General features: G+C 39.1%; 1 protein-coding gene across 2 annotated transcripts in view; it reads right to left on the reverse strand.

The window, feature by feature from the left end:
• grik4 (glutamate receptor, ionotropic, kainate 4) overlaps positions 1 to 25,174 on the reverse strand; it is a 510,201-nt gene that overhangs the window by 163,519 nt on the left and 321,508 nt on the right. For both annotated transcript variants that reach the window (XR_004933217.1, XM_036149710.1), the window contains exon 6: positions 19,803 to 19,968. Coding sequence is in view for 1 of the 2 variants with exons in the window: in XM_036149710.1 (XP_036005603.1) it covers positions 19,803 to 19,968 (166 nt within the window). In the remaining variant the exon portion in view is untranslated. The remainder of the gene's footprint in view (positions 1 to 19,802; positions 19,969 to 25,174) is intronic.

Here is a 25,174-nt window from a genome sequence, read left to right on the forward strand (position 1 = left end):
TTTTAAAATGCTGCGTATATCTACGCGCATGCTCAAAGAACAATATGAATGACTTCACCAGCCCGCTTTGCCCCAATAAACATAGAAGAAATAGGTTTTATGGATTAAAGAGTCCAACAGAACTAAGGTGTCATCGAGTGCTGAGGGGAAAGTACACTAATAAAAAGAAAGTGAAACTCTGGCATTTTACAAAGCTCTGGCTGCAGAGGTGTCTATTTGGCTGCAGGGATGCAGCCAGGACTGGTGGGGCAGGGATGTTAATAACGTCACATAGACCAAGTTTATTCAGAACTTTAGGAAGTCGAGGGCAACTTTTAATAATATATCAGTGCCTGATATCAATTCAAAGGCAGGACACGCAATCATTTTTATCACTTTGCAACGGGGCTGATTACGACAAGCAGGGGACGCAGCGCACAGCAAAACTTGTGTATACTGCTGCACACAAAAGACTTTTCAATCCCGAAGAATTTTTCACTAATCGGAAAGCAATGAAAATTATTGTTACGAGTGTCCTGCCTTTGGAGTCGAGATGAGAGGCGCTGATATATATTATTAAAAGATGCCCTCAACTTCCTAGAGTTATGAATGAACTTGGTCTGTGAAGTTGTTTTGCCCATGTGGGTCAGACTGAATTTAGATAAAGGCAACATTTTAAAAGTAATGGGAACAACCTCCGAAAAAAAAAAAATTCAGAAAAAAATCAGAATTGAGTATTAAGACCTGCAGCGGGAACGTAGCCTAAGTGGCTCAAACGTGACTTGAGAAGATCAGATTTGGGCCGGATCTATGCGTCCCCACTGGTTCTAAAACATCTGACTTGGTCACTTGAATGGTAAAATTAAAAATCAGCTGCGGTTTAGTCCATAACGTGCCAAACCGTGTCCCCCTCTTCAGTGGGCAATCCAGGAGATGCCCACTGAAGAAGTGAAGCCAGAAAGAAGATTCTCAAGATGCCTGGATGTTTTCTCTAAATGTTTGCTGCCCGTACTGAACTTTTCTGGTTTTTAATCCACTCTTAATAGGCTAAGACTTTTATTTCTGTCCATATTTTCTTGTAATAAATGTATTCCATAATTTTTATTGACTGTGTGGTCAATGCAGTTCCTTCTGGGATCTGACAAATACGGTCTGTTTTGCGCTGTGAACTTTAATGTGATATGCGATAAACCGTATTCACCAACAATATTTACAGTGAATAGCTTTTCAACTTGTAACTTCACCATTCAGTTGATGTGAAACTGTATTTCTCAAAAAACACATATTTAAGGGCTACATAAAACCAAGGTCTCAAACTGTACTGAACTCAGTCTCAGGTTAATACAGTTCAGCTCTGGTAGGGTAAATAAAACTCGTCCTTATTAAAGCAAACCGCACTTAAGCAAAACAATCCTGGCGGTGTTTTATAAATCACTTTTTATTCTTATGTTGGCAGCTTCTGGGAGGTTATGAGTTAATTTTCCACATTTGTTGAGGTGTGTAATGGGGAAAAACACAAACTGAACAAGGCGGTAGAGGCCTGATTTGCGGTAGCGCTGTTGGCATTTACCTGACCTTGAAATTTGCTCGGCCCAATCTGTTTAGTATTCTGGTGCCAACCACAGAAGACATGACACACCGGCGTGAAGTGACTTACAAACAGAGGGAACCTTAATACAAATGAAGAAATACTAACAGAGTTCAATCATTTTCTTATGGAAAAATTATCTTCAGTTGCATTTTGTTATGAATTATTTATGAAAAAATAGTTTAACCACATTCAAACCAATATGTTGGAAAAACATCTTGCTGGAAGTATACAGAGATGTGAAAAGGTTTTTTAGAGCTTTCTTCTGTTTTTGCCTTTATTATTATACTCCGATGACATTGATCAGACAACATCTAATAGGAGATAAACATAACCAAAACGGTTTTCAAATCATTTAATTTGTTAAGAGACAAAGGCCATACAAGCCAACCTGGTCCTGTATAAAAAAGTAAAACATTCCTTGTTAAATCGAGAGTGAACTGTGATTAAGCACAATATCTGAGTTCCCATCTGGCCTTGGTACTCCCAGACGTGTAGAATCAAGAAACCTTTTTTTACTAAAAAAAAAAAAAAAATCAAGAACAGAAGAGAAACAAATTAATTAACACATATCAACCCTACTCCAAGTTGTTACCAAGCCACTTCTAAGTCCTTGGGACCACAGGAGAAGTGGCTGACCAACTCCCGGGAACCCTCCATCAAGTAGGTCCTAAGAGCCAATACCATCTAAAGCAGACCTAACTCAGAGTTCCAAGGAGAAAATCAACACTGCTGACCCAAAGAAATGACAAAGGCCCATCAGATATTGCTATTACCACCTTGATGATGCCCAAGACTGGATGCAGCATGTTCTATCTTTCTAAGGTCCTGGAAATATTATTCTGCTCACCACCAGAGACTAATGAAAGAGAGCTCTGGTCACGAGTTTTTGACTTTAACTTGAATTGCACTTGGGAAATGCGGAGAGTGCACCTCTGAATGACTTTTAACGGCATTTAAAGAGATGTGGACCAAAACTGTTTGCGTTATCTCAAATGGTTGATGGCAGTCATTGTTGGCATGGGCAGCACACCCATTTATTAGGTTTGGGGGGGCATTTTATTTTTATTTTACGTATGATTTGTACAGCTGTTGTCCCTTAATAGATTTAATTATCATTTGAAAACTGCAAAACTGGCAACCTGTCTAAAGCGTACCCCACCTTTGGCCCAGTGACTGCTGGAGATAGACATCAGCCCCCCCTGGGCTGGTGTCAATAGATGGATGGATTTGAAAACTGCATTATTGTATTTATTCAGGTTATTTTAAATTTTGTCATGATATAAAACAAGTTTGGCAAAAAAAAAAAAAAAGATCTGTAAGGTGGAAAATATTTTCTCTAAGCACTTTATCTTTAAATATGACATTTGAATCCATTTTTATTGAAGCAGAAGCATAAACGTTATTCGTAAATTAACTGTTTGTATTTTAAAGCATGTCTAAAAAAACACGTGCTGGCTCCGATTTGAAAACTATCTCTTTACACCATCATTAAATCATCTGAAAATGACACCAGCCCGCTTCCGAGAAAAGTATGCTGTGCATTTATGATTAAAAAGGATCTTAAGAGTTGTAAAGCACAGTATACCTGACAGCTTCACTGGGCTCACCTTGACAATTTGGCAGATTTCATCACATGTGTTCAACATTTCTTGATATCGATAAGCAAAGTCACACAGAAAGGACATAACTTTGTGGAAAATTGCTTGCACAGTTTCCCACCTGCCATTTCCATTTAAAGCAGTGGCAAAATTACACTCCACACTTTTCGCCGTCAACAGATATTTATTGTGATTTTTGCTATGGCGACAGCAGAGCAATTTATCTGTCATGGAAAGACCAATTTTGTTGAGGCTATTTCAAGTTATCAAACTCATTCCTTCATCTTCTCCAACAAATTAACACCGGCTGCTGTACTTCCTAGCTACCGACATCATGTCTAAAACCCTCTATAATTGTGTCTGAGTCTAAATGTCTTCTGGCCTGTCTGTGTGGCAGTATATCACTGTATGTGTGTTTGTTTTCATACAACCTGTGTGTGATTACTCCTGAGACATCAGTCCCAGCTGCTGCTGGCTTTCCAGTCTGTGTCTGGAAGCTGTCAGTTCAGCTTCCTCTATAGTATTACGCTGAATCACTCTGATGAGCTTGAAATATCCTCTTTTAAACCGCCTTCCTGGTATGCTTCCTGTATCCATCAACTACAGTTTTACAGGCCCATCAAAGACCATTTCACATTGAGTTTGTGACATTAGATGGTGCAGAAAGCCAGACAGTGAGGTCTAAACTGCACACACAAAGTAATAGAGCCACACAGTGCTCTGGGTTCTTTATCAACGTGTTTCTTGCAATGGAAAAAAAAAAAAACTTGCACAATTTAATAAAAATGTATTTAAGTATAGGGAGCAGGATTTATAGGTGTTTTTGCAGAGAAAGAAGGAAATAAATTATAACAAAAAAAATATGATTGTGAGTGCATTTTTCAAAATAAAAACACTACTTTGCAGGTTACACAAGATTTCTCAGAGAAAAAATGTCTGGGTTCTTTTTTTTTTCCTGGGGCAAAATTTGTTAACCGTATTTTAAAATAGAAATAGATCTCATGTTCTTCGACAGACTAATCAATGGTAAAAAATAGGGTTATAATTACACTTATTAAATTTATCTTTGTTGTCCGCTGAAGGCAAGGTCAAGAATATAGGGAATTCAATAGTAGCAACTTTTTCAATATTGTGTTTCGGTTCTGCTGGGGTTCCTTATCATTATGCATTTGTTATGAGTTGCATTACAACCCTTATTGTTGAATGTGAGCGTCGTGGGTTTTCCTTGTCTGACGCTGCTGGCTCCCGCACCACATGTGATAGGTCTATGATGCCATGTGGGCGGGGAGATCAGGAGCGGGAGGACTAGGACCAGGAAGTGGTGTTCGTGCGTGTGCGTGTGTTGTTGTTAGCCGCAAGCTCGGGAGTTGAACACATGCAGTTCTGTTAGAGGCGTGAGCTGCAGCCTCAGGAAATAGCAGCTCATATTTTGAATAAACCCTTTTGGCGGTACTTCGGCTGCAATGTGGGCATCATTACAATATGTTTTGTCTGCAAATTGCCAACTGGGAATGTCTTGAAATATTCAATTCAGTTCTATTCAAAAATACTTTATCAATCCCAAAGGGAAATTAAATGCTGGTGTAACTCATGTTACAGGGGTTTCTTCAATGAGTTGTTGTAGAGGGTGATGGCCGCAGGAAGGATCTCCTTTACCAGTGTATCTTACAGCGGATCTGGAGGAGCCTCTGACTTAAGACAATCTGCTGTTGTACGACAGCCTGATTAAGAGGATGCTTAGGGTTGTCCATGATGTTTTTCATTTTACGAAATTCCTTCATTGCAAAGTCGTCTCTAGAGCAAGGTTTCCCAAAGTGTGATTAATAACAGCTTTATTGTTATTGTTATAGTTACTCTTTGCCACTCTACCAAAATATCTCTCTCTCTCTCTCTGGTCTCTGCTTCAGAGATGTTTCAGGATGTCTGTGAGGGTTTGACCAATCTGAGTGTCTAGCAGCTGAAAAAAAAAAAAAAAAAAACACTTTCTTGGCAAAATCTCTGGAGAATGTTTCTACACACTCCCAAATATGAGCCACAACTAATTAAGGCAGCTCTGTCGGGAAAGTTAAATAGAGAAAAGACACCAGCCGAATATAAAGAACAACAATGTAAAATGTGTAATATGCATGGCTGTACAAGCAAACATCTTTAGCAGCAAACCTTAGTAGCAAGGTATACATTTAAATTTTAATGAAGTATCATAGCGCGGCTTGGTATTACTCGTATACTTGTACGAAGACATACTTAATGACTACAATAATGCTAAATTAATTGTTTTTTGATAATTTAGCATCTTTCCTACTTTGTTTAACTGGTTTAGACCCATAATTCTGGTTTGTTCGGAGTACCTTGGGGTCTAATTGGTCTCCACCTTTTGCAAACATATACATTTTATCATCAAAAAGCATTCCCACTTCATCAAAATTACTTCTTGGTTTTATAAAGATTATGTGGTATTTATGTTAAAGCTCGCAGGTAATCAGCTAATCACTTTGGGTGAATTCCTACATAGACCTAAGTTATAGCTACCGAACACTCTAAATTAACACTGATAATTCAGATGTCATCAAATCCAATTTAGTTTGTTTACAAACAATTTGCTACAAAAGTTATGTCAGGACACTTTATAGAAAACGTGTCCAATTCTTGCTGAATTTTTTATAACCCAATCAAGATCAAATTCTACAGGTTTGAAACATCTTTTTTAAACGTACTCCTTTTCCAGACTCAAAAATCTGATATCTTTATAATTTTTGTCAATTTCACTATGTTTATTTTTACTGTGTTTATAAAGTATTTTATTATTTGTTTTTAAATGGAACAGTGCTGGTTTATTCAGGTTACTAATTACCTTTTACATCATTAACAGGCCATTACTGACAAAACAATGTGGCGCAGCCATGTTACTATAACTCAGCACACTGAGGGCTGAAGCCGTCTTCATCTTGCCGGGAGCTGAGAAGGCAAAAACAATCATATAAGTGCAGCTGATTGGCTGATGAAGAGGAAAATGGTCATGGTATATCAACCAGGGGCAGACTTGGGCAGGTGTTAGTGAGCACACACAGCTGACAAAGCTGACAGAGAAAAAGTCATGGAGGGCTCAGATAACTCAAAGGTGGTGTTTTTAAGACGAAGTAAAGACATTATTTTTCCCTCAAAGGGATTAAAGGCAAGAACCTATATTTGAAATGCAATTTATGTCCTGGAAGAAAGTGGTTCTTCACATCAGCTGTAAGCCACTTGAACCTCACAAATGACCTCTCAACGCCATGCTTCAACTAAAGTAGCTGCCAAGAAAGATGGTGCTGATGCTAGCAGGCGCAGCCCAAACTCAGGTGAGGCCAACAGGAGCTTGACGAACAAAGGAGGTGGGCCGAAGCTATCCAAGCAGTTTAAGCTTGATTTCAAATCATAGATTATTTCATGAAGTGGACTCTCTAAGTACTGATGAAGAAAATGTCATCGATACAAAGACGCCAGCCAATCATTTGCTCCTCCAGAAACTGGGAAGCTTCTCTGCACCCCAAAGAGGAACAGACCAGCTGATGAGAAGTATGAGGAGCTTCTTGTTTTGAGATACAAACATTGATGTAATGGCTGCAATGGAAGAAGCCAAAGTTGGATTTAGCAATTCATTTTTTTTTACATTAAACAGGAACGTCCACTAGGCCTCTACTGTGAGAACAGCACTTGTGGAACTTGAAGATTGTCAATAAAAGACAGATATGGAATTAACATTTTTCATTATCTTTTTACATTTCTAGACCTTAGTTTAATTATACAATAAACATTTAGTGTAACAGTGAAATTGCAGCAGCTGTTTACTTTTGTGCGGAAGAAAATACTTGATATACAGTTGTGTTGTGACCGTTTAGTTTATTAAATTTGCGCTACAATGCGTGATAATCATACTTTAATTATATACTTATGTGATAGCCAGCTACAAGCTGTTGATGTGCAACAAACATTAAAAGTTCTAAACCATCAATTGTGTTTTGTTGTTTATTTTCTATCTGCAATTACAAATTTAATTTGTTTGGGGTCCTGTTTGTCACACAGTAATAATTAAATACTTTAAATTAGACCGTGTTTCCTGTTTGTAGTCTCCTCTTATTAAATCATACGTTTTGTTTTTGTCATAAACATTTCAACATACATTTTGAAATTCCATACATTTAAATATGCTTTATTTTAAAACACTATAGTTACTTTCCCTGATAATTACCTTTATAATACTGTACCTCAGTTAACAACTCAGTTAACTTTTTTGAAGAAGTATTAGGAACCATAATTTTTTTTTAAGCAATCAAACACATCCTGGTAAATATTTAAAACACAATTCAAGCTTTTTCAGACATTGTAGGAATTCGATTCAGTCCAGTCCATTCTATATGAGCATTATCAGAAAACATATTTCATTCACAGCTAGTTTCTAGTAAAAAAGCTAACAAACCATGTTGCAGAAGTCATGGCATCACATATAAGAGTCTTAATTATAGTAATTATGCAAAAACAATTGTCCAGTTGTGTTTCATTCAATTACTGAAAATGTGTAATATCCTGTCAGTTCTGTTAACCCCAGACCTAGACACCATCATATCAGTCTTTCATATACTATGTCTAGACCAGAGTAATTCCTTCCATTTATGCTTAAGCACATTTAAGCACAAGTTAATGCATTAGAAAGGAACATCATAGACCGTCCTGAATATAATGTGAAACATCCAGTGGATCCTTCTCAATGCCTTTACAGACAGGACATTGCTAAGTTTTATGGATCCATTAAAGCAACAGCATTCAGTCACTTAAACATGGGCCAGGTTTGCATAAAGCTTCTTTCAGATATGGCTATAAAAGCAAAGCAGAAAGCTAAGGTCCAAGCAATATTTGCTTGAGATTTGGCATAATAACAAATATGCTGCAGAGTTATCTGAACAGCATGTGTTCAAATATCTCCATAATAATAATGTATGTAATATATAGTAGTCAGTTGAAGCTGCTGCAACCATTATTTATATGTTCAAGTTTACGGAAAAGTGAGTTTTACACTTTAAGTAGAAGTGTGGCAGTTCAAGATTTCAAGATATATGAAGGTTTTAAAATGTTGCCACTTCAGCATTGCTAAAATTTACCATCATAGTATTCTTACAGTTTGAAATCCTGTCAGTGACATGCCAGACAAAGTTTCAGAATAATCAGAATGTTTCCCAGCTTTGTAGAGCAGAGCAAGACTTTGCTGCCCCTCCTCAGTAAATGTTGCACACCTCTAGCCAAGCAGGGTGAAAGAGCACTACTAGACTATTCCGTTATTTACATATAAATAAATAGATAAATACAAATAAAAAAACAAAAAACTAAATTCAGCTGTTTGGAAATAAAACTCATCTTACATCAAACCATAACAGGGAAGCAAGAGGAGCTGTCACGCTTATTAAGGTAGCACTATTAAAACTAATTAATCTGCAAGCTTTCATTAATTAACAAGTTAAATTACAATTCCCAAAAGGTATGTTTTTCTGTTCACTGAGCATTTTAAGACTAATACATTTAGTGGTAGGTGTTTTGTTATTGTTGCTGCAGCAGCAGCAGCAGCAGCAGCAGGAATAGATGTTGCTTTTCTATTTACACATTTGCCAAAAGTTTTTGATGTGTTTTACTCAAGGTTGTTGTAATGTGCAAATCTCAAAGCAGCCTATGTCTAATTGTTCTACTGTAACTGCACATTACATTTAAACACTGTCACTGTCTGTTTGCCAGATGAGATGTTGTACCACCATACCACCATCATGTTGCCTTGCTATAATACTGTTGAGCTGTCAAGCAAAATTAATTCTACAAATCTGATGTGTGAATGGAAGCAGCAGAAACAGGGATACACTTTTAGACAGAGGAGACGGTTGATCTGCAGTTCACACTAAAAATAGTGTTATTCTATTCATTTGACTCAGACACCGTCAAAAAAAAAAAAAGATGCCACAGTTCATTATGAAAAGGTAAAACTCAAGGGGAAGGAAAGTATGCAGTGCAGTTATGTATTTATCTATCTATTACAACTTTCTATCACAGCTTTTCCAATTCTCGCGAAGCCAAATCAACCCCTTGCTGCTATGCATGCCTAACATTTAACGATTCCAGCAGTTCAGGCATTCTCCCTGTTGCTACTGCTAAGTTACTAGATCTGAGCTAATCAGATTTCCAATATGAAATGTTGGAAAAAACCAGAGGACTATTCACGCCAGTCATGGAAAAGATGGGTTGCTGTTTAATGGGGTGTGATGCATTTTTGGCAGTGGGTGTGGAGATACTGAAATCCCTAATACAGCCAGTTTGATATGCAACTCAAAGGGGCCGTTTTCTAATAAAGGCTCAAAGAATGTCGAATTAATAGGGTGTCGGAAGTGTTTGCACGTCCAGCTCTGAGAATAATGACATCCATCATTTTGGCCGTTTGAGAAGCTGAAACAACATGCCGCTTACAACATCAGCTAAAATACTTGTTTTAAGAGAGAGATGATGGCCTGAGGCGTTAATCCATCACGGCTTCAACAAAGCACACCTATCCAAACCATCAGGGTAGGTATAGAGTTATTCTTTAAGTCTCCCTACTGTCAAAGATGATCAAGAGCTATGGGTGGCTGATTAAAGCTAGGAGCTTCACACTAGAGAATACATAATATAACAGATGATCCTGACAAGAGGAGGAAAGCATGGTTTTAGAGACCAAACTTCCTCATTGGCATGGGCGACACTTGGCCTCGACTCTCTGCGAGACAAACAGATAAAGGCGAGGCCTGACATTCAACTGAGCCAGCCACTTATTCACCTCTCCCTCACTGTCACTGCTGGACCCCCGCACACACAGACCACCCCTCAACCAACCCTAAGTAAATACTGCTGCATCACAGAGGCAACGTAAAAGATTTACCATGGGAGTATTAGATACCGGCTGACTATGATTTCCTTGACAGGTGCAGGTGAATAATGTATCATAAAGCTTGGATCACAGGAGATGTGTTAACAAAGACCTAAAAGCGCTTTTGACAGCTGTACATTATGTTGAATCATCACGTAGCCTTGAGCAGTAAAGCAAGGCCTAGTTTTATGGCTCAGGAAAACCATTAGGGGCATTTCAAAGTACAGCAGACAAGGTGAGCAGTCGAAATGTAAGTCAGAGCAAAGTCGTCACCGAAACACACCAAAATAGCCACAAAAAGTGTCTCCATCAATATGAACTGTAATCCACTTGTCACACAGGGTGAGATGTGAAATATTCTCAGCGTCTTATCACACAGGATTCATATTTGTAATTCACACACAGCTCCAGCGTCAACGAGAAGCATCAATTAAAGAAACATGATGACCGTGTTCTGTTAATGAAGCGGGTCTCAAACTTTTCAGAGACCCCTTTAAGTGGAAGGGGAAAAAAATCAATATGCCAAACAAATAACGTTACAAAGAACAAAGCTAAGTGTATTTTTATGAAAAAATGCATTTTTTTTATTAGTGAGCTGCTGATATCCCTTTATAATGGTTGTGTGACTTATTACCTCATTCTTTGCCGAGATTAATTTAATTTTCCTGCTTATGGTAGCCATTTCTTTTTCTCTCAAAATAACCATCGCTTACATCAGGTCTAATTTTTCAAGTTTGCATTTTGTAGCTTGATCCTGCAAGCTTAGGACAGCAACAGCAAGTCTCATGTTTCTTTTTTATCCTTTCGTCCTCTTCTTTTGGTCTTGTCTGGAAGTGGTTTCACCTGGCGACACACCGAGTAGGCTACTGGTGCTGGACAAAGTAATTCAAAACTGATTCATCTGGTTGCTTGTTGTCCTGCTAACATAGACACACTAGTTTGTTGATTGTGCAACATGGAAAAAACAAAAACCCACGATTCAAGGTTTTAAGCTTTTAGGACAATCACTTTAATGTCACTTTCAGCACCAAAGTCTTGAAAGCACTTCATTAAATTATTGATTACGCATCATGTCAGTTACTGCTGGAAAATCAATGGTCAAAATGTACAGAAAGTTAAGGCTGATTGAATGTTTTTAATGGCTGTGATAAACTGATAATATCAAGTTTTGCAAGACTTTGATGTAAACGTTAAAGCATGTAAGGGTTTTATAAAGATACTGTGATCTGCATACTTATTTGACTTTGTCTATACAGTTGCAGACTGCTCAACTCCCAGTGCAAATTAGGTTTACTGACACAATTGAGAAATAAATTTAAAAATCAAACCTTACTTTTAAAGACTACAGTCGCAAACTATTCCACCGTTCATATCTGTATAAAAGCACAAATTCGGTATCACGTGTGATCTCAGGCACACCTGTTGCTTCAAACACGTCAAATAACTGGAGTGTTCACGTAAATGTCACATGAACAACACCTATACAGGTAGTAAAAGTAAACATATGATTCTATGTTATTTTTTTAAGATGCAATTAATCATTAAGCCTCCAAGATGAACCATTCCAAGCCAAAGGTTTCTCTGAAGTAATGTCCCCAGTTTTTGGGCCTTATCAAGAAACTTAATCTTGTTAATTTATGTTCACTGGAAGAGAAGGATTGTAAGGATATTAATTATAGTAAATAAGATTGATACAAAGTATCCATAAATCTTCTGGAAACACTGCCATACATTTTTATATTTGTTGCATATATCTATATGCAAACATTACATATAGATATATAAATAAATGAGATATATAAATATCTTATTTATTTTACCTAATGATGAAACCCGTTTTAAATGGCTAAATCTCGTCACAACTAAGCAATCCTTTTCATTATTATTTCCCTATATGAAAAATACATGTTTTTTCCCCAGAACTTACGTACCTGGAGCTCATTTTCTCTGCCTGAAGCATGAATTTGTAGCACAAATATGTAATTTTTTTTGAAGAAATGAACTTCTGAAAAAAAATTGCTTGAATAATGCAAGAAAAACTAAATCAGACAGACAGTGACTAACTTCCTAATCTGCATGTAGCTCTATAGAAAGCGAGTAGGCAAACATTTTGAGCTGTAAAATGGCATTGGGGAATCAACCTCCTAAATTGTGTGGGGAACTGGAAAACTTTTTGTCAACTGGACTTCCTCAACAGTTCATTGCTTAAAATGATGTTGAGGGTTCACTTTCAGCGTGATCTCTACTTTCATGTTTGCCACCAGGTCCACTTAATCATCCATATGTTTTCACTCTGTCTTCATTACAGCTGGCAGCATGAAAAAAAAATATTCTACAGAAATTACTGCCCGGCTGTTTAAAATTAATGCAAATCGTTAACTTACTGGCAGTTTTGAAATAAACTGTAATAAATTTTATGGCAACGGACATAAATTTGGTTGTAATCTAATTTTAGGATTCTGTTATTCCTGGGTGGCAATACACCCATGTGTGATATATAGAGACAGTGGCCACTGGACGACTAAGTACCAGTTTGATTTTATTTTATTTTAAGTCAGTTATAAAAATAATTATACTACTGTAAATTGCAACAAAAAAGAGAAAAAAGTAAAAGGCATTGAGCATACAGTTAAGCCCAAAATTATTCATATTCCTTTCAATGCAATCTTGTTCATTTTAACAGGTGTCTTTTGACTGGAGGAAATATTGACATTTTGAAGCATCCCAGCCAGATACTCAGGTCACAGGTGGCCCAGGAGGGAACCCCCGACGTCCCTCTTCCCAGTAATATCTTCCAGGTCATTCTAGGGGATCCAAAGGGATCCCCATGCCATAAGGGATATATTCACTCTATTCATCTGCCTCCACCAGTCGGTCGAGGCAGATGACTGTTCATTCTGAGCCCGGTTCTGCTGGAGGTTTTCCTTCCTGTTAATGGGGAGTTTTTCTTTCCACTGTCGCTTCATGCTTGCTCAGTATGAGGGATTGCTGCAAAGCCATGGACAATGCAGAGGACTCTCCCTGTGGCTCTACGCTTCTCCAGGAGTGAATGCTGCTTGTTGGGACTTTGATGCAATCAACTGGATTCCTATATATAGGACATTTTTGACCAATCTGTATAATCTGACCCAATCTGTATAATATGATTGAATTTGACTTTGTCAAGTGCCTTGAGATGACGTGTTTCATGAATTGGCGCTATACAAATAAAATAGAATTGAATTTCTCGTTTTTTTCCTGGGGACTCTGGATGTGCCTAAAAAAACCTACAAAGGGAGGCGCCACGGAGGCATTCTGATCAGATGCCTAAGTTACCTTAACTGACCTTCACTGACATGTAGAGAAGCAGCAGCATTACAGTACTTGAAGATCTCCCTGGATAAGGAAGTCCTCACCCTACGTCTAAGGCTGACTCCAGCTACCCTCTGGATTTTGGCCACTTATGAACAAGATACTAGGATACTTAAACTTGCCCACTTGAGGCAGAGACTGACCCCTAACCAAGAGTCGAGAAACATAGTCTCAAACTTAAATGAGCTCACTCTCATCCCAGCCTCTTCACACTACGCTGCAAAATACTCCAATGTAGCAGCATAGTATGGAGGTTTTGGCCTGAAGAAGCAGGCAAAACCACATCATCTTTGAAAAGCTACGTTGAGATCCCTCCTCTCCACGACTCCACGTCCTGTTCATTAAAACCACAAACGGGACTGGTGGCAAGGGGCAGCCCTGACGGATCCAACAAGCACTTGGGAACAGGCTCAATTTTGTGCCAAGAATGCAGACACAGCTCTTGTCTTGGTCATAGGAGGATCATATAGCCCTTAAAAGCTACCCAGATACCTCATACTCCCACTACACACCCCACAAAATACACTGGGGAACATGGTCATGGGCCACTAAAAAATATAGACCGAAAAAGTATATTCCCATGACCCCATCAGCAAATTCACAAAGTTAAAATCTGGTCAACTGCAACACCAGATTGCTCCCCTTGGAATCCAAGGTTTGACAGTCAGTCAGAGCCTAATCTTAAACACCCCAGAGTAAGCCTGCCCAGGGAGTTTCAGAAGTGGAATCCCGATGGCAATAACACACTCTTCAGTCTCCTTTCTTTAAAATCTTGTGTGGTCACGCTTCTATATGCAACATTGAAGAAAGGTGTCAACCATTACAGCCCCAAAATGCCCAGGGCCTTTAGCAACACATTGATCATTTAGAAAGAAATGCATAATTCAAACATGCCATTATTTTATTTACTGTAAATAATATTTAATATTTAGTACCATTTACATAATTTTATTATCTTGTCTGAGATAATAATTTCAGTTCTTATCTGACATAAATATCTTGGTTGAATGATGATAATTGTATATCTAAATTTGCCAGGGATGCAAATAATTTGGGGCTTAACAGTAAATGAGCAATTTATGGTTTCTCTTCTTCTTTTTAAGATCACTCTATGGCCGTTGTGATTTAAATTAAAGACCTAACTCAATTATGAAAGAATATATTACGTTTTTAGTCCATCAGCTTTTGTTTGATCAATAAATTATTTAAACAAATTAAATATAACTTTGTTAAGATAAACCATTTTTAAGGCTCTGGCATCTGACTAAAATATTTTTACACCTGGATGGGTACATGGCTTCAGTGACTTCCAGCAATGTGCACAAAGCTTCACACCACCTATTGATAATGGTTTTTAGCCAACTATTAAAATCCCATTTTCTAAGCCAAATCTTGTTATATAAGCCCCCTGCCACGATCAAGGAGCTAGCAGTGGATAATGCAGCAAGGAGGTTTCTCATTTATTTACACAAGCATATAATAAGAGAGATACAGATATAATGATTTAGCAAGTTTGCAGAGAAGCTGATTGTCTAAGCATAAATGAGGATTTAGTTACCACATAAATGGATTTTTGATAAGGCCCTTCCTTCTGAAATATATCTCCAATGGAGATGTATGTGTGGAGCCGAGTGGAGCTCGGTGGAACTACATACATCTGGCGAGAGTCAGATTAGATAAGTGGAGCATAAGCACTAAATGCTGCTTCTCCATGTTTGGTTCTGGTTCTGGGTAGACAGAGTAGACTTGAGTCAGAACACCTGAGTGGTCTGGAGGGTTGATACACTGACAGCAAGCCTGTGATTTATCTTGGTGCTAAGCCATTCAGTGATCTGTAGACTAACAGAAGTATTTTAAAGTCTATTCTCTGAGATACAGGGAGCCAGTGTAAGGACTTTAGAACTGGGGTGATGTGCTCTACTTTCATAGTCTTATTGGCTCGACACACGGGGAGCGGCAAACGACACCGACTATGGCTTTCATCGCCACTGCGGTGAAACCCAACATATGGGACAAGGCGGCATTTCAAATCGCGCTGTCGGATTGCTTGTTTCCCAGAAATTTGATTGGTTATGAAATTGGAAGGGTTTCGATATTTTTAAAGCAGTCCATGAAAAGATCAGTAGATTTTGTGTCTACTCTACAGAAGAAAAAAACAACCAGGTTCATCCATATATTACAGACAAGGAAACAGCCTGGAGAATATCATCATTCGATGGCGGACCTCACGGCTGATCCAGATAATTTCGCTGTAGTACCATGCAACAGCGACAAGATTTAAACACTGTTCTACTTTCTTGTGACGAACCACAAGCGCGCGTGTGCACCTCTGTGTATGAGCTCAAAATTAGCCATGCACAGATTTCGCCGACCGCTTGTCTGGAAGAGGGCAGTTTATTGCCGCCTCATCACATACGTTCCATAGGAAATTAATTTAGAGGGAGTGATGTCCATTCCTGTGTGTAGAGCCCATTATTGAAGACCCAGGCAGCAATGTTCTGGATCAACTGTACTGTCTCATTAACTTTTTTGGCAGACCTGTGAAGACACTGTTGCAGTAATCAGTTTGACTAAAGATAAACACATAAATTAGTTTTTCATTAGTGCTATAATCCTAGACGTGTTCTTCAGGCGATAGAAGGTAGACTTTGAAATTGTCTTTAGATGCCTATGAAGGTTCAGGTCTGAGTCCATCAATAGACCCAGATTTCAGGTCTGATTAATGGTTACCAGGTAATCAGATCAACAGAATGTGAGAAATAGTTTTCTACCAAACGCCTGAAGAAATCTCATGCCTGCACTACAGCGTTGGTTAAACCTTTAAGCTTTACCTTCTCCAGCTTACTGACAGGTGCAGCTATCTCTACATGAATGAAAGTGCAATCCTCCACAGGAAACAATATAATTATAAATGTGCACCCCTTGCACCATGTGAATAAACCAGCACTTTTCTGGACGTTGCTCCTTTCTGAATTCACAAAGGGATAAAAAGAGAAGACAAGAAAACATTTGACAGAGCTGTAAAACTTTCAACACAGGCGCTGCTGCTGAGCCCAGAGACACTGATAGTAGGAGAGGGGAGACAGATTAATATCTGTCCTGGTGTGTGGTGGCCACACCTTCTGTCCTGGCTGCTCAGCCATTGCTGGAAAATATTCATGAATCCGTCACACTATATTAGGCTGTCACTGGCTTGGGTGATTAATGATTCAAGCGTATGTGGATGAGCCACTGACCGACAGCAGGCTGCCAACTGACCACAAGAGTTTAGCGGCTGGAACAGGATCCAAACTCAAATAGGTGTAGATTCTAACCCACATAGCTCAAATGCAAACACACAAACACAGACATGCACATCCAAACCCAGCCAGAGCCACCATTGGCTTCGGTTTCTGTTGAATAGTCACACGAGAGAGTACAATCAAAGCAGCCGTGTCATTTCCTGGACTGTCTCCTACTTTCTGCTAATGCATAATTCCAGGATGGTTACCTCCCCACATTTCCTGACCCGAATCTTTTCACCTCCGGACACACAAGCCAAAAGGCATCCTCTCTGTTTTCATTTCCGACTTCCCGTGCTCTCTCTTATCTACCTCTGATCTCCCTTCATTTTACTTCTCTTTATTTCATTTCCTTCCCAGTACACTTCTAGTTCAGCGCCACACAATCAGAAGCTGCTCACAGCCCCAAACACCTATCCACACAAAATGAAAAATGTATGGTTAATACATTTTTTCCCTTCTGAACTCATAAAACCTGAAAGTCATAGGGGCCGAAAAGGTTCATTTGTTGTCACATATTTTGCTGTATTAAGCAGCTCTCTGAGGATTAAATGCTACAGAAACCACACCTAAGCACTTAATTGAACAAATGACTGACAGGTCTAGTACTGATTGCATATGGGGTACAAGAGTAGGGGAGTGTGTGGGGTTTCTTTCAAAGTACTTAATTATGTAACATTTTTCATTTTCTGCATTCTAAAAAACATATTGTGTGGACAAAGTAAATCCAATATACAGATGAAATCCAATACATGTATTGTGTAAAAGGGCGCACAAAAACATGTTATTCCCACTGCCAAAAACTAAATTCCACTAAAATGTTTTCGGAAAAATCACAAATTTGACAAATTATTCACAACATTTCAGTTAAATGGATGCATTTTAAGGCAACACGTCAAACAAACCACTTCCTTGTGTGACATCATGGGACCAATAAAAACAAGTGTGCCAAGTTATCGTGAAGAGAATTGTGGACCTAATTTCTAGTTGCCTACAGCTGCCACATTCATCTGTTCAAACAGTTTTATTCAAGTATGAAGACCAAGGGAACGTCCTGTCGCCATACTGTTTAGAAAGACGACAGGTTTTGTGTTCCACAGATGAACTTGACTTAGTGTGAATGTGTGCATCACCCATAGAACAAAAGCAGAAGATTTTGTGATGAGACTGTCTGAGGCACAAATAAAGTGTCATTATTCACAGAGAGAGGAAATAATCATTGTTCCTAAAGCAACAAAAAAAAAAAAGCCAGACAGCAGTTTGCAAATACATTCAGGGTCACAGACCTTAATTTTTTGAAATATGGCCTGTGGTCAGATGAAAGTAAAATGTGAGTGTTTGGCCTCATGACCATCATTACGCTTGGAGGAAAAAGGGTGAATTTTGCTAGCCTGAGAACAGCATCTCCTCTCTGTGGGTGTTTTGCTCCTGGAGAACTACAGAAAACTGATAACATCATGAGAAAATAACCTTAGATGGACAATTTTAGTGCATGAGTCAGGAGGTTAAAGCTTAAATGCCAATGTGTCTTTATAATGGACAATAACCATAACCATATTGACAAATTACTTACAAAATGGCTTAATGACATGATCTCGATCCCAAAGTAAATTTTTGGGCAGAGTTGTAAGGTGCGCCCAAGCAGGACGGCCTGCAAACCGGACTCACTTAAATAAAACAGGTTCTGTTAGGATGACTAGGCAAAAATTCCAGCAAAACTATTGGGAAAAACTTGTGCAAGGAAACCAAAACCATCTGACCTAAGTAACAGAGTAGATGGACAATCCTTCCAAATAATAACGTAAATTATGTGCAAACTTGCATCTGGCAAATACAAATACCTTTGGTTACTCTCACTGAGCTAAAAGATAAATGTTAGTCTGAATTATTGTCAGACACAGTGAGAAAAGGGTTAAAAATATCTAATTTTCAACAAAACTCCTATTTTAACTAATTTGTGTTATATAACAGAATACTATTAATCATGTTCAGCTTGCTGAAAAGAAGAAAATATAAATCTTAATAAATTCAAACAATATGGCCTTTTGTAAAAAATAAATAATAACATATTTATTTATTTAGTTTTAGACATTTTTTGCAGATAACTGACAAATGTCCTCACAGGAAGTTGATTGCAACCCACAACCCAGCTCAAAGATAGCATTTAATCCTACACACTGAGCTATTAGGGGACCAAACTGTTTTTTTTAATGAAGGAGACTCCAAAGTAAAGACCAGAAGACATTAAAGGAGAGAGTTAAAAGGCAGAAGTACTGAGTGTGGAGATAGAGAGGGTGGGTGTCTCAGACTAGCTTATTGCCACCTCTGGGCTGTCTGACACATGGCTGATATCTCAAACCTATTTCTTTTCTTCAAAGCCTTCTACTGATTAAAAAAAAAGGGGGCTAGCTAGCGCCACGGGGTCACAGTGTCTTTGTCAGGAGAGTTGTAATTACTGAGCGGTGGACTTCAAGAGGGTGGGAACAAACCCAGATTTAATCTTCTCCTTTTGTTTACAAAAATAACTTCCATTGGGGAGATTTACAAGCTTTTTTAAGGTCATTTAGTTAAGTATCTTTAGAATCTAATGAAGGCCTCTGACAAGAAGGCGGTCAGATCACTGCTGCTTACAGCTGCATCCTCCTTTGTCTTAAAGATTGGTTTTAGTCGCAGAATTTGAGAGCGCGCACATATATTTGAAGATGGATCAACCTGACACAGCTAAATGCGTTTTATTCTAATTTTAACAATGACTTTGTGACTGAAATCGGGGAGGGATCCGGCGCTAAATGTGATTTGTTTTTAAGTGGGCGGGCTGCTGTGGGGAAGTTGTGTGGAGTGCAGCGGCTGCTTCAGAAGCATGTCACCGGGTGAGCTGCTGATAAGCACCGTGTTCGTTGTCAGATCACAGCCGGCGAGCGCGCGAGAAGCCTGTGTGTCCCAACATGTGTTAAGGGATAGCAGACAACAGACAAAGAAAGCGTTTGAACTTTTGTCGGCAGCTGCAGAAAAGGCCGCGTGTGATCCTTCTCCGCAGGTGTGTATGTTTATGTATTTTGTCACAAAGGTGTGAACGTCGCACTCACAGTCAGCCTGGGCGCAGATGAGGCAGGAGGCGGTGCTGTTAAAGAAGGTGAGAAGGCCGGCCACGGCCAAGCTGATGTCGGTATTCGTTGGTCTCAAGTCCAGGGTGGTGAAGCGGGGGAACTGCACCTTCAGGATGTCCTCTGGAGCCACTTTGACATATGGTACCTGCACGGAGAAATTATTGTTAGTTTGATGCTTTTTAGCTATCCACTGCTAGCACATGTGTTCACAGAGTGGCACAAGTAATAACTAAAGAAGTAACACAAATAAAATGCAGGGTAAAAATAGACAGCCAGATGCCGTGCGATGATCAAAAGATCTGCATAGCTCAGAGGAAAGAAGTTAGAGCAAATAGGATAAACTGCAAGTAACACTAGCTGCAGGGCTCTGTGGTACTGTGCAATTTCACAATACGCAATTTTCAGTTACCATGGCAGAAGTTCAAAATAAAACTGAATATGAAAACCTATTTATATTCTCCAATGCAAAGTGAATCTTTCCCAACAAATTGTCAGTACAAAACTCTCTTCATAAAAAAAACCCTGCTATCTGCTCATAGCAAGAGTTTGGTAAGACACGCATGAGATGGGGCCAAATGTAGCGTAATATAATACTTTGAAAAGGCAATTGGTGGTGCTAGAGGATGGACTATTACTTTTGCATGAGGTTTTGGCCCAATGAGTTAAATTAGTACACCCCTCCACCACTATGTCGTATCAGCCATTCATTTTAATGGTGTAGGAAGACGCAACACTAACGGAAAATAATGCTGGCAGATTGTCTTCCTGTGCAATTTGACCTCCAAAAAAAAAAAAACAGCCTGCCACAAATCTTTTGAGTTATGGGAAGAAATTCTGCTACACAAGCAGAGCAATTCTCACCTGTCATGTACAGGGAATGTGTTTTTGACCCCGATTTGTGGCAATATTTCAATAGATACACTGGCTACAGATACTTTGTAGGACGATGGCAGTTTTATTTGTGTTGAGGTTAAGATCCAAGCATTAACTAAAGTTAGAGCTGTCCAATAGATCCAAGAGATGTGAAGGATACGCAAAAGATTGCTTTTTTATGACTTTATCCAGAGTTTAGTACCAGAATTTTGACCAAGCCCACTTTGTTAGCTACACAGACATCCATCACTATTGTGCTTCTATGTGATGGCGGTGAAATTGATGAAACACATACATAGATCCAACCTGTTTACCAGTGTCACCTCACTGGTAACAGGCTGCATATTTTCTTATGATAAATACAGTCACATGTCTTCAAGTTTTCTATTCATACTTTCTTTTCATCTGTTTCTTTTTATATCAGAGAGTTTTCCTTTACAGCCATTGCTGACAGATAAATCCCCACCAAATCCAAAAAGGCAATCTAATGTGGCGCTTGTGCTCATTTGTTATATCACACATATACACAATTGCTATAGAAATAGAGCAATGGTGACTCAAATATGAGTCAATAATAACATCAGATGATCTCATACTATGCTATGCAGATGGTTTACTCACACGGGCCCTTAAGATGGTTGAAAGTGAAACTTATGCCATTGCTTGTTGTTTGATTAATTTGCACAATAATTATCTGACTCATTGTGGGTGCTTGGAACATTGAAATGTTATTCCCGAATGATCAGTTGACATATGGAAAAGTATCATGTGAGGCTTTTTTGTAAAGATTTAACATCTATACTATCTCTTGATCTGGTGCATTGCTATATTTCGAAGAGTGCAGAAAAAAATGCTGTTTCTGTAACTTCCAATATTTTTCCATGGTGCAGAAAGAGATGGTTCTGTACTTTTCTTAATTTGACAATAAACATTTCAATGTTAAGACTGGAGGAGAGAAAAAAAAAGCTGTTGTTGTTATCTACGACTCTTGAAGAAATCAGCACGTCATAGCTGTACAAAATCAGTGAGGTTATCCGACAAATGTTTGACTGGTGCATGCGATGTTGCAATTTACTACAGTGCAAAATCACATACAGAATTAAACTACATTCATGTAAAATGTCAATAAACACAAATTTAATGTGTCTTCCTTATAATATTCTCTATGCAAGGGGAACATTTCACAGTGATTGGGTACAAAGATGAGACACAGTGAGAACAAATATAGGCCATAAAACCTTTGAATAAAAATCAATAAATACACACTTCTTCTATATAAATCTCACCATAAGGTAAACAGTCTTCGGTATGACTGATTGGAGCGTTTTCAATTAGGTTATTGGAGAAAGCGGTGTTCCTTAGTTGCCTCTAATGTATTTATCATACAACTCCCACAGAACTAACAGGCATGTCTAACGCTGTTCATCTCCCCTGAGAAAATGGAGGTTAAATACACTACGGTTAACCTTGCAGCTTTAAGCATTCCCTGAGCACAGAAACAAAGCTCTGCTAGTGCCACCTTCAAATCTGCTGAACATTAGGATGATTACAAATGACATTCTTCTGAAATGTAAACATTCTTTCCATTTATTTCCCCGAGATTACATCCATCTCTGTCCCCAAAGCAATCAAAAAAAAAAAAAAAGCGACATGCTGACAGCGCTTTTATTGGGACATGGGAGGAAACGTAGGATGAGGAAGAGTGGACAATGGGGCGGCAGGTGTCGCGTCAGTCAGCTGGCGAGGCATTACAGCATTGCGCAGTGGGGCTTGAAGGGGATGCAGGAAGAAGACATGCTGAGTCCGAGAGGAGATACAGAAGAGGCAACCTCTTCATCATGGCAGATTGCCTGTCTGTGTGTTTCTCAGCACCCATACATCGCTTTCCCCCTGCGCACCTATAAACCCACGATGGGTTTTAAATCCCTGCCCATCAGGGTGTAATGGAGTCTTTGGGTTTGTGGATGGATGGAAGAGCAGCCAGCTCTGACAGCCATTCGTTCTTCTGAAGGAGTCTTAAAAATCGTGGTAATAACTACACACCACACAGGGGAAATGAGACCCTATTCAATTGTGTGATTATATTCCCTGTTGCATTTCGACTGTTTCTCACCATCTCTTGCTCATTCCTCTCTGCTAATACCCCGCAATGTTTACTGTTCAGGTCTCCTCTCCAATCCCCTCTTTCCTTCCTTTTCAGCACTGCAGGCTGTGGTGCAACACGCCTCCTTTTCACTCACAAACCGGACACACTTTGGTGGGCTATCCTCAGTGGGGGTTTAGGAAGCTGCTGATACCCATATTCACTGATACACACAGACACACACATACAGTCTGTCCTTTTCCATTAAAGTGGTCCGTTGGACCCTTTCTGCAAAAGACAGCGACATCTCAGGGGAAATACTCGGCTCCAAGTCAAGATTCCTCATCAAACACCACAGCATGCAGCCATGACTCAGGGAGAAAATACCCGATACAGCAACCTAATCCTTTTCCTCTGTTAAAACGTCTGAAAACATTTCAACAGCGCTCCAATGTTGTGATGAAAAATTCACCAATTAAATAAATAAAAACAGGCTGACAAGAGCTACTTACAAGGGTCTCAACCTCTAATCCTTGGGAACAAAGATCTGGCAAGTTTTAGAAGTGTCCCCACTCCAGTGCAACCATTAACAGTTACCTTTTACATCAAAAAGTGCATAAGGCAATCTCATGGCAGTAACAAGATGCATTTAGGTATCTAGATGTGGGAAGGACATGCTGAAAATGCAAACCATGAATCAGAACAGGGGATTTTAGGGACTTTGAAAATGACATGGTTGTTGGAGTCAGACTGATTGACTTGTGTATCTATTTCAGGAACAGTTGATCTTGCAGGATTTTCATGGATAACCATCTCAGTGGTTCACAGAAAAAAAAAAGACAAGATGTCGAGGGGCAGTTGTGTGAATAAAAATGTGTTTTGGATGTCAGAGGAGAACAGGAAGAAGGGCAACAGTAGCTTAAACAACTATTTGTCATAACTGATATAGAAAGATGACCGTGTCTAAACAAAGCCTCCTTGAAGAAGATGCCATACGGCAGATGAGAATGGGAAAAGTAGCATGCCCTCACTAAAACTGCACAGTAACAGTTTTGTAAAAGTGTTGCCCGTTCCGTTTAGTCTTAATTTCAGATCCAAAAATCAGATGGTGGGTTGAGAACCTGGTATAAAACAACATCAAAACATGGATCCATTCTGCTTAGCAACAGTTGAGGATGCTGCTGGTGGTGGAAAGGTGTGGTTCTATTTTCTTTTTCCACTTTGGTCCCCTTAGTATCAACTGAGTATCGTTTAAACACAACATCGGACATCAGTAGCACACTGCCACAACCTTTTTTTGACCATATTCATTTAATTAAGACTACTGTGTACCTATCTTTAGATGACTACTTCCAGCAGTGTAAAGGTACATTCACACCAAACACGAACAAGGCACATGTTTTGCATCGATCGCCTGCCGTTGGTCGCTTGACATTTTGCCTGTCTCTCTCAAAAACAATTTGCGCTGACAACTCAGCGAAATTTCCTCCAGTTCGCTTCACCACATCATAAAACAGGAGGTGCGTCTGTCGGCATGCCAGTTCCTCCTGTCTGTTGAACTCACCGTGGTGGAGATGGATTTTACTGAGCAAGTCAAGGTGCTGTATCTAATGTGGAAAGCCGAAAAATGGCATCGTCACCCCTCGGCCCACCACATCCTCTAGAGACGCACCAAGTTTGGTGAGTATGACCACTAGTAGCTGCGTCTGGATGATGGCCACTTCCAGCGGTACTTCCCTCTATCTGGGACCCAGTATCAGGAGCTGCTGCCCTGCATCACCCTCTGGGACACGAACTAGAGCTGTCTTCGATCAGTAAATCCACCAATGCTCAATAGAAATATAGCCTAACTGAATTGTCTAAACATGTACTACATAAAAAACATTTTCACTCTTAAATAAATTAATGATCAGCCCCCTGAACGTGACGTAAATTTACAGAAAAGTGCAGATTGTTGAACTCAAGCACATTTTTAATTCGCTTTAGACATGTGTCCACCGCGCCTATTTCACTTCGCCCTATTTGCATCGCTTGAAACGCGTTGTTGTTGCTGCGGGACGTTATTTTGCTCCTGAATGCTCCTTTGCATAGGGATAAAATATAAATCACTCGCTCAATTTTCTTTGTTTGGGTTTGGTGTGAACATACCGTAATGCAAGAAGTCACAAAGCTCAAATCATCTAAAACTGATTTGACATGAGATGAAAATGATTTTTCTGCATTGAAAGGGTCTCCACGGCCACCACATATCAATCGAATAGAATACCTTCTTATGCAGATAGAGCACCATTTTAATCGATTATAAACCACATTTATTTAATAACAATGAGAAGAGATTTTGGAGAAAATGTTGCAAAAAAAAGGAAAAAAAATCTAAATGTGGGTTTTAAAGAAT

The sequence above is a fragment of the Fundulus heteroclitus genome, chromosome 18 (genome assembly GCF_011125445.2).
Source record: "Fundulus heteroclitus isolate FHET01 chromosome 18, MU-UCD_Fhet_4.1, whole genome shotgun sequence".
NCBI classification, from domain to species: domain Eukaryota; kingdom Metazoa; phylum Chordata; class Actinopteri; order Cyprinodontiformes; family Fundulidae; genus Fundulus; species Fundulus heteroclitus.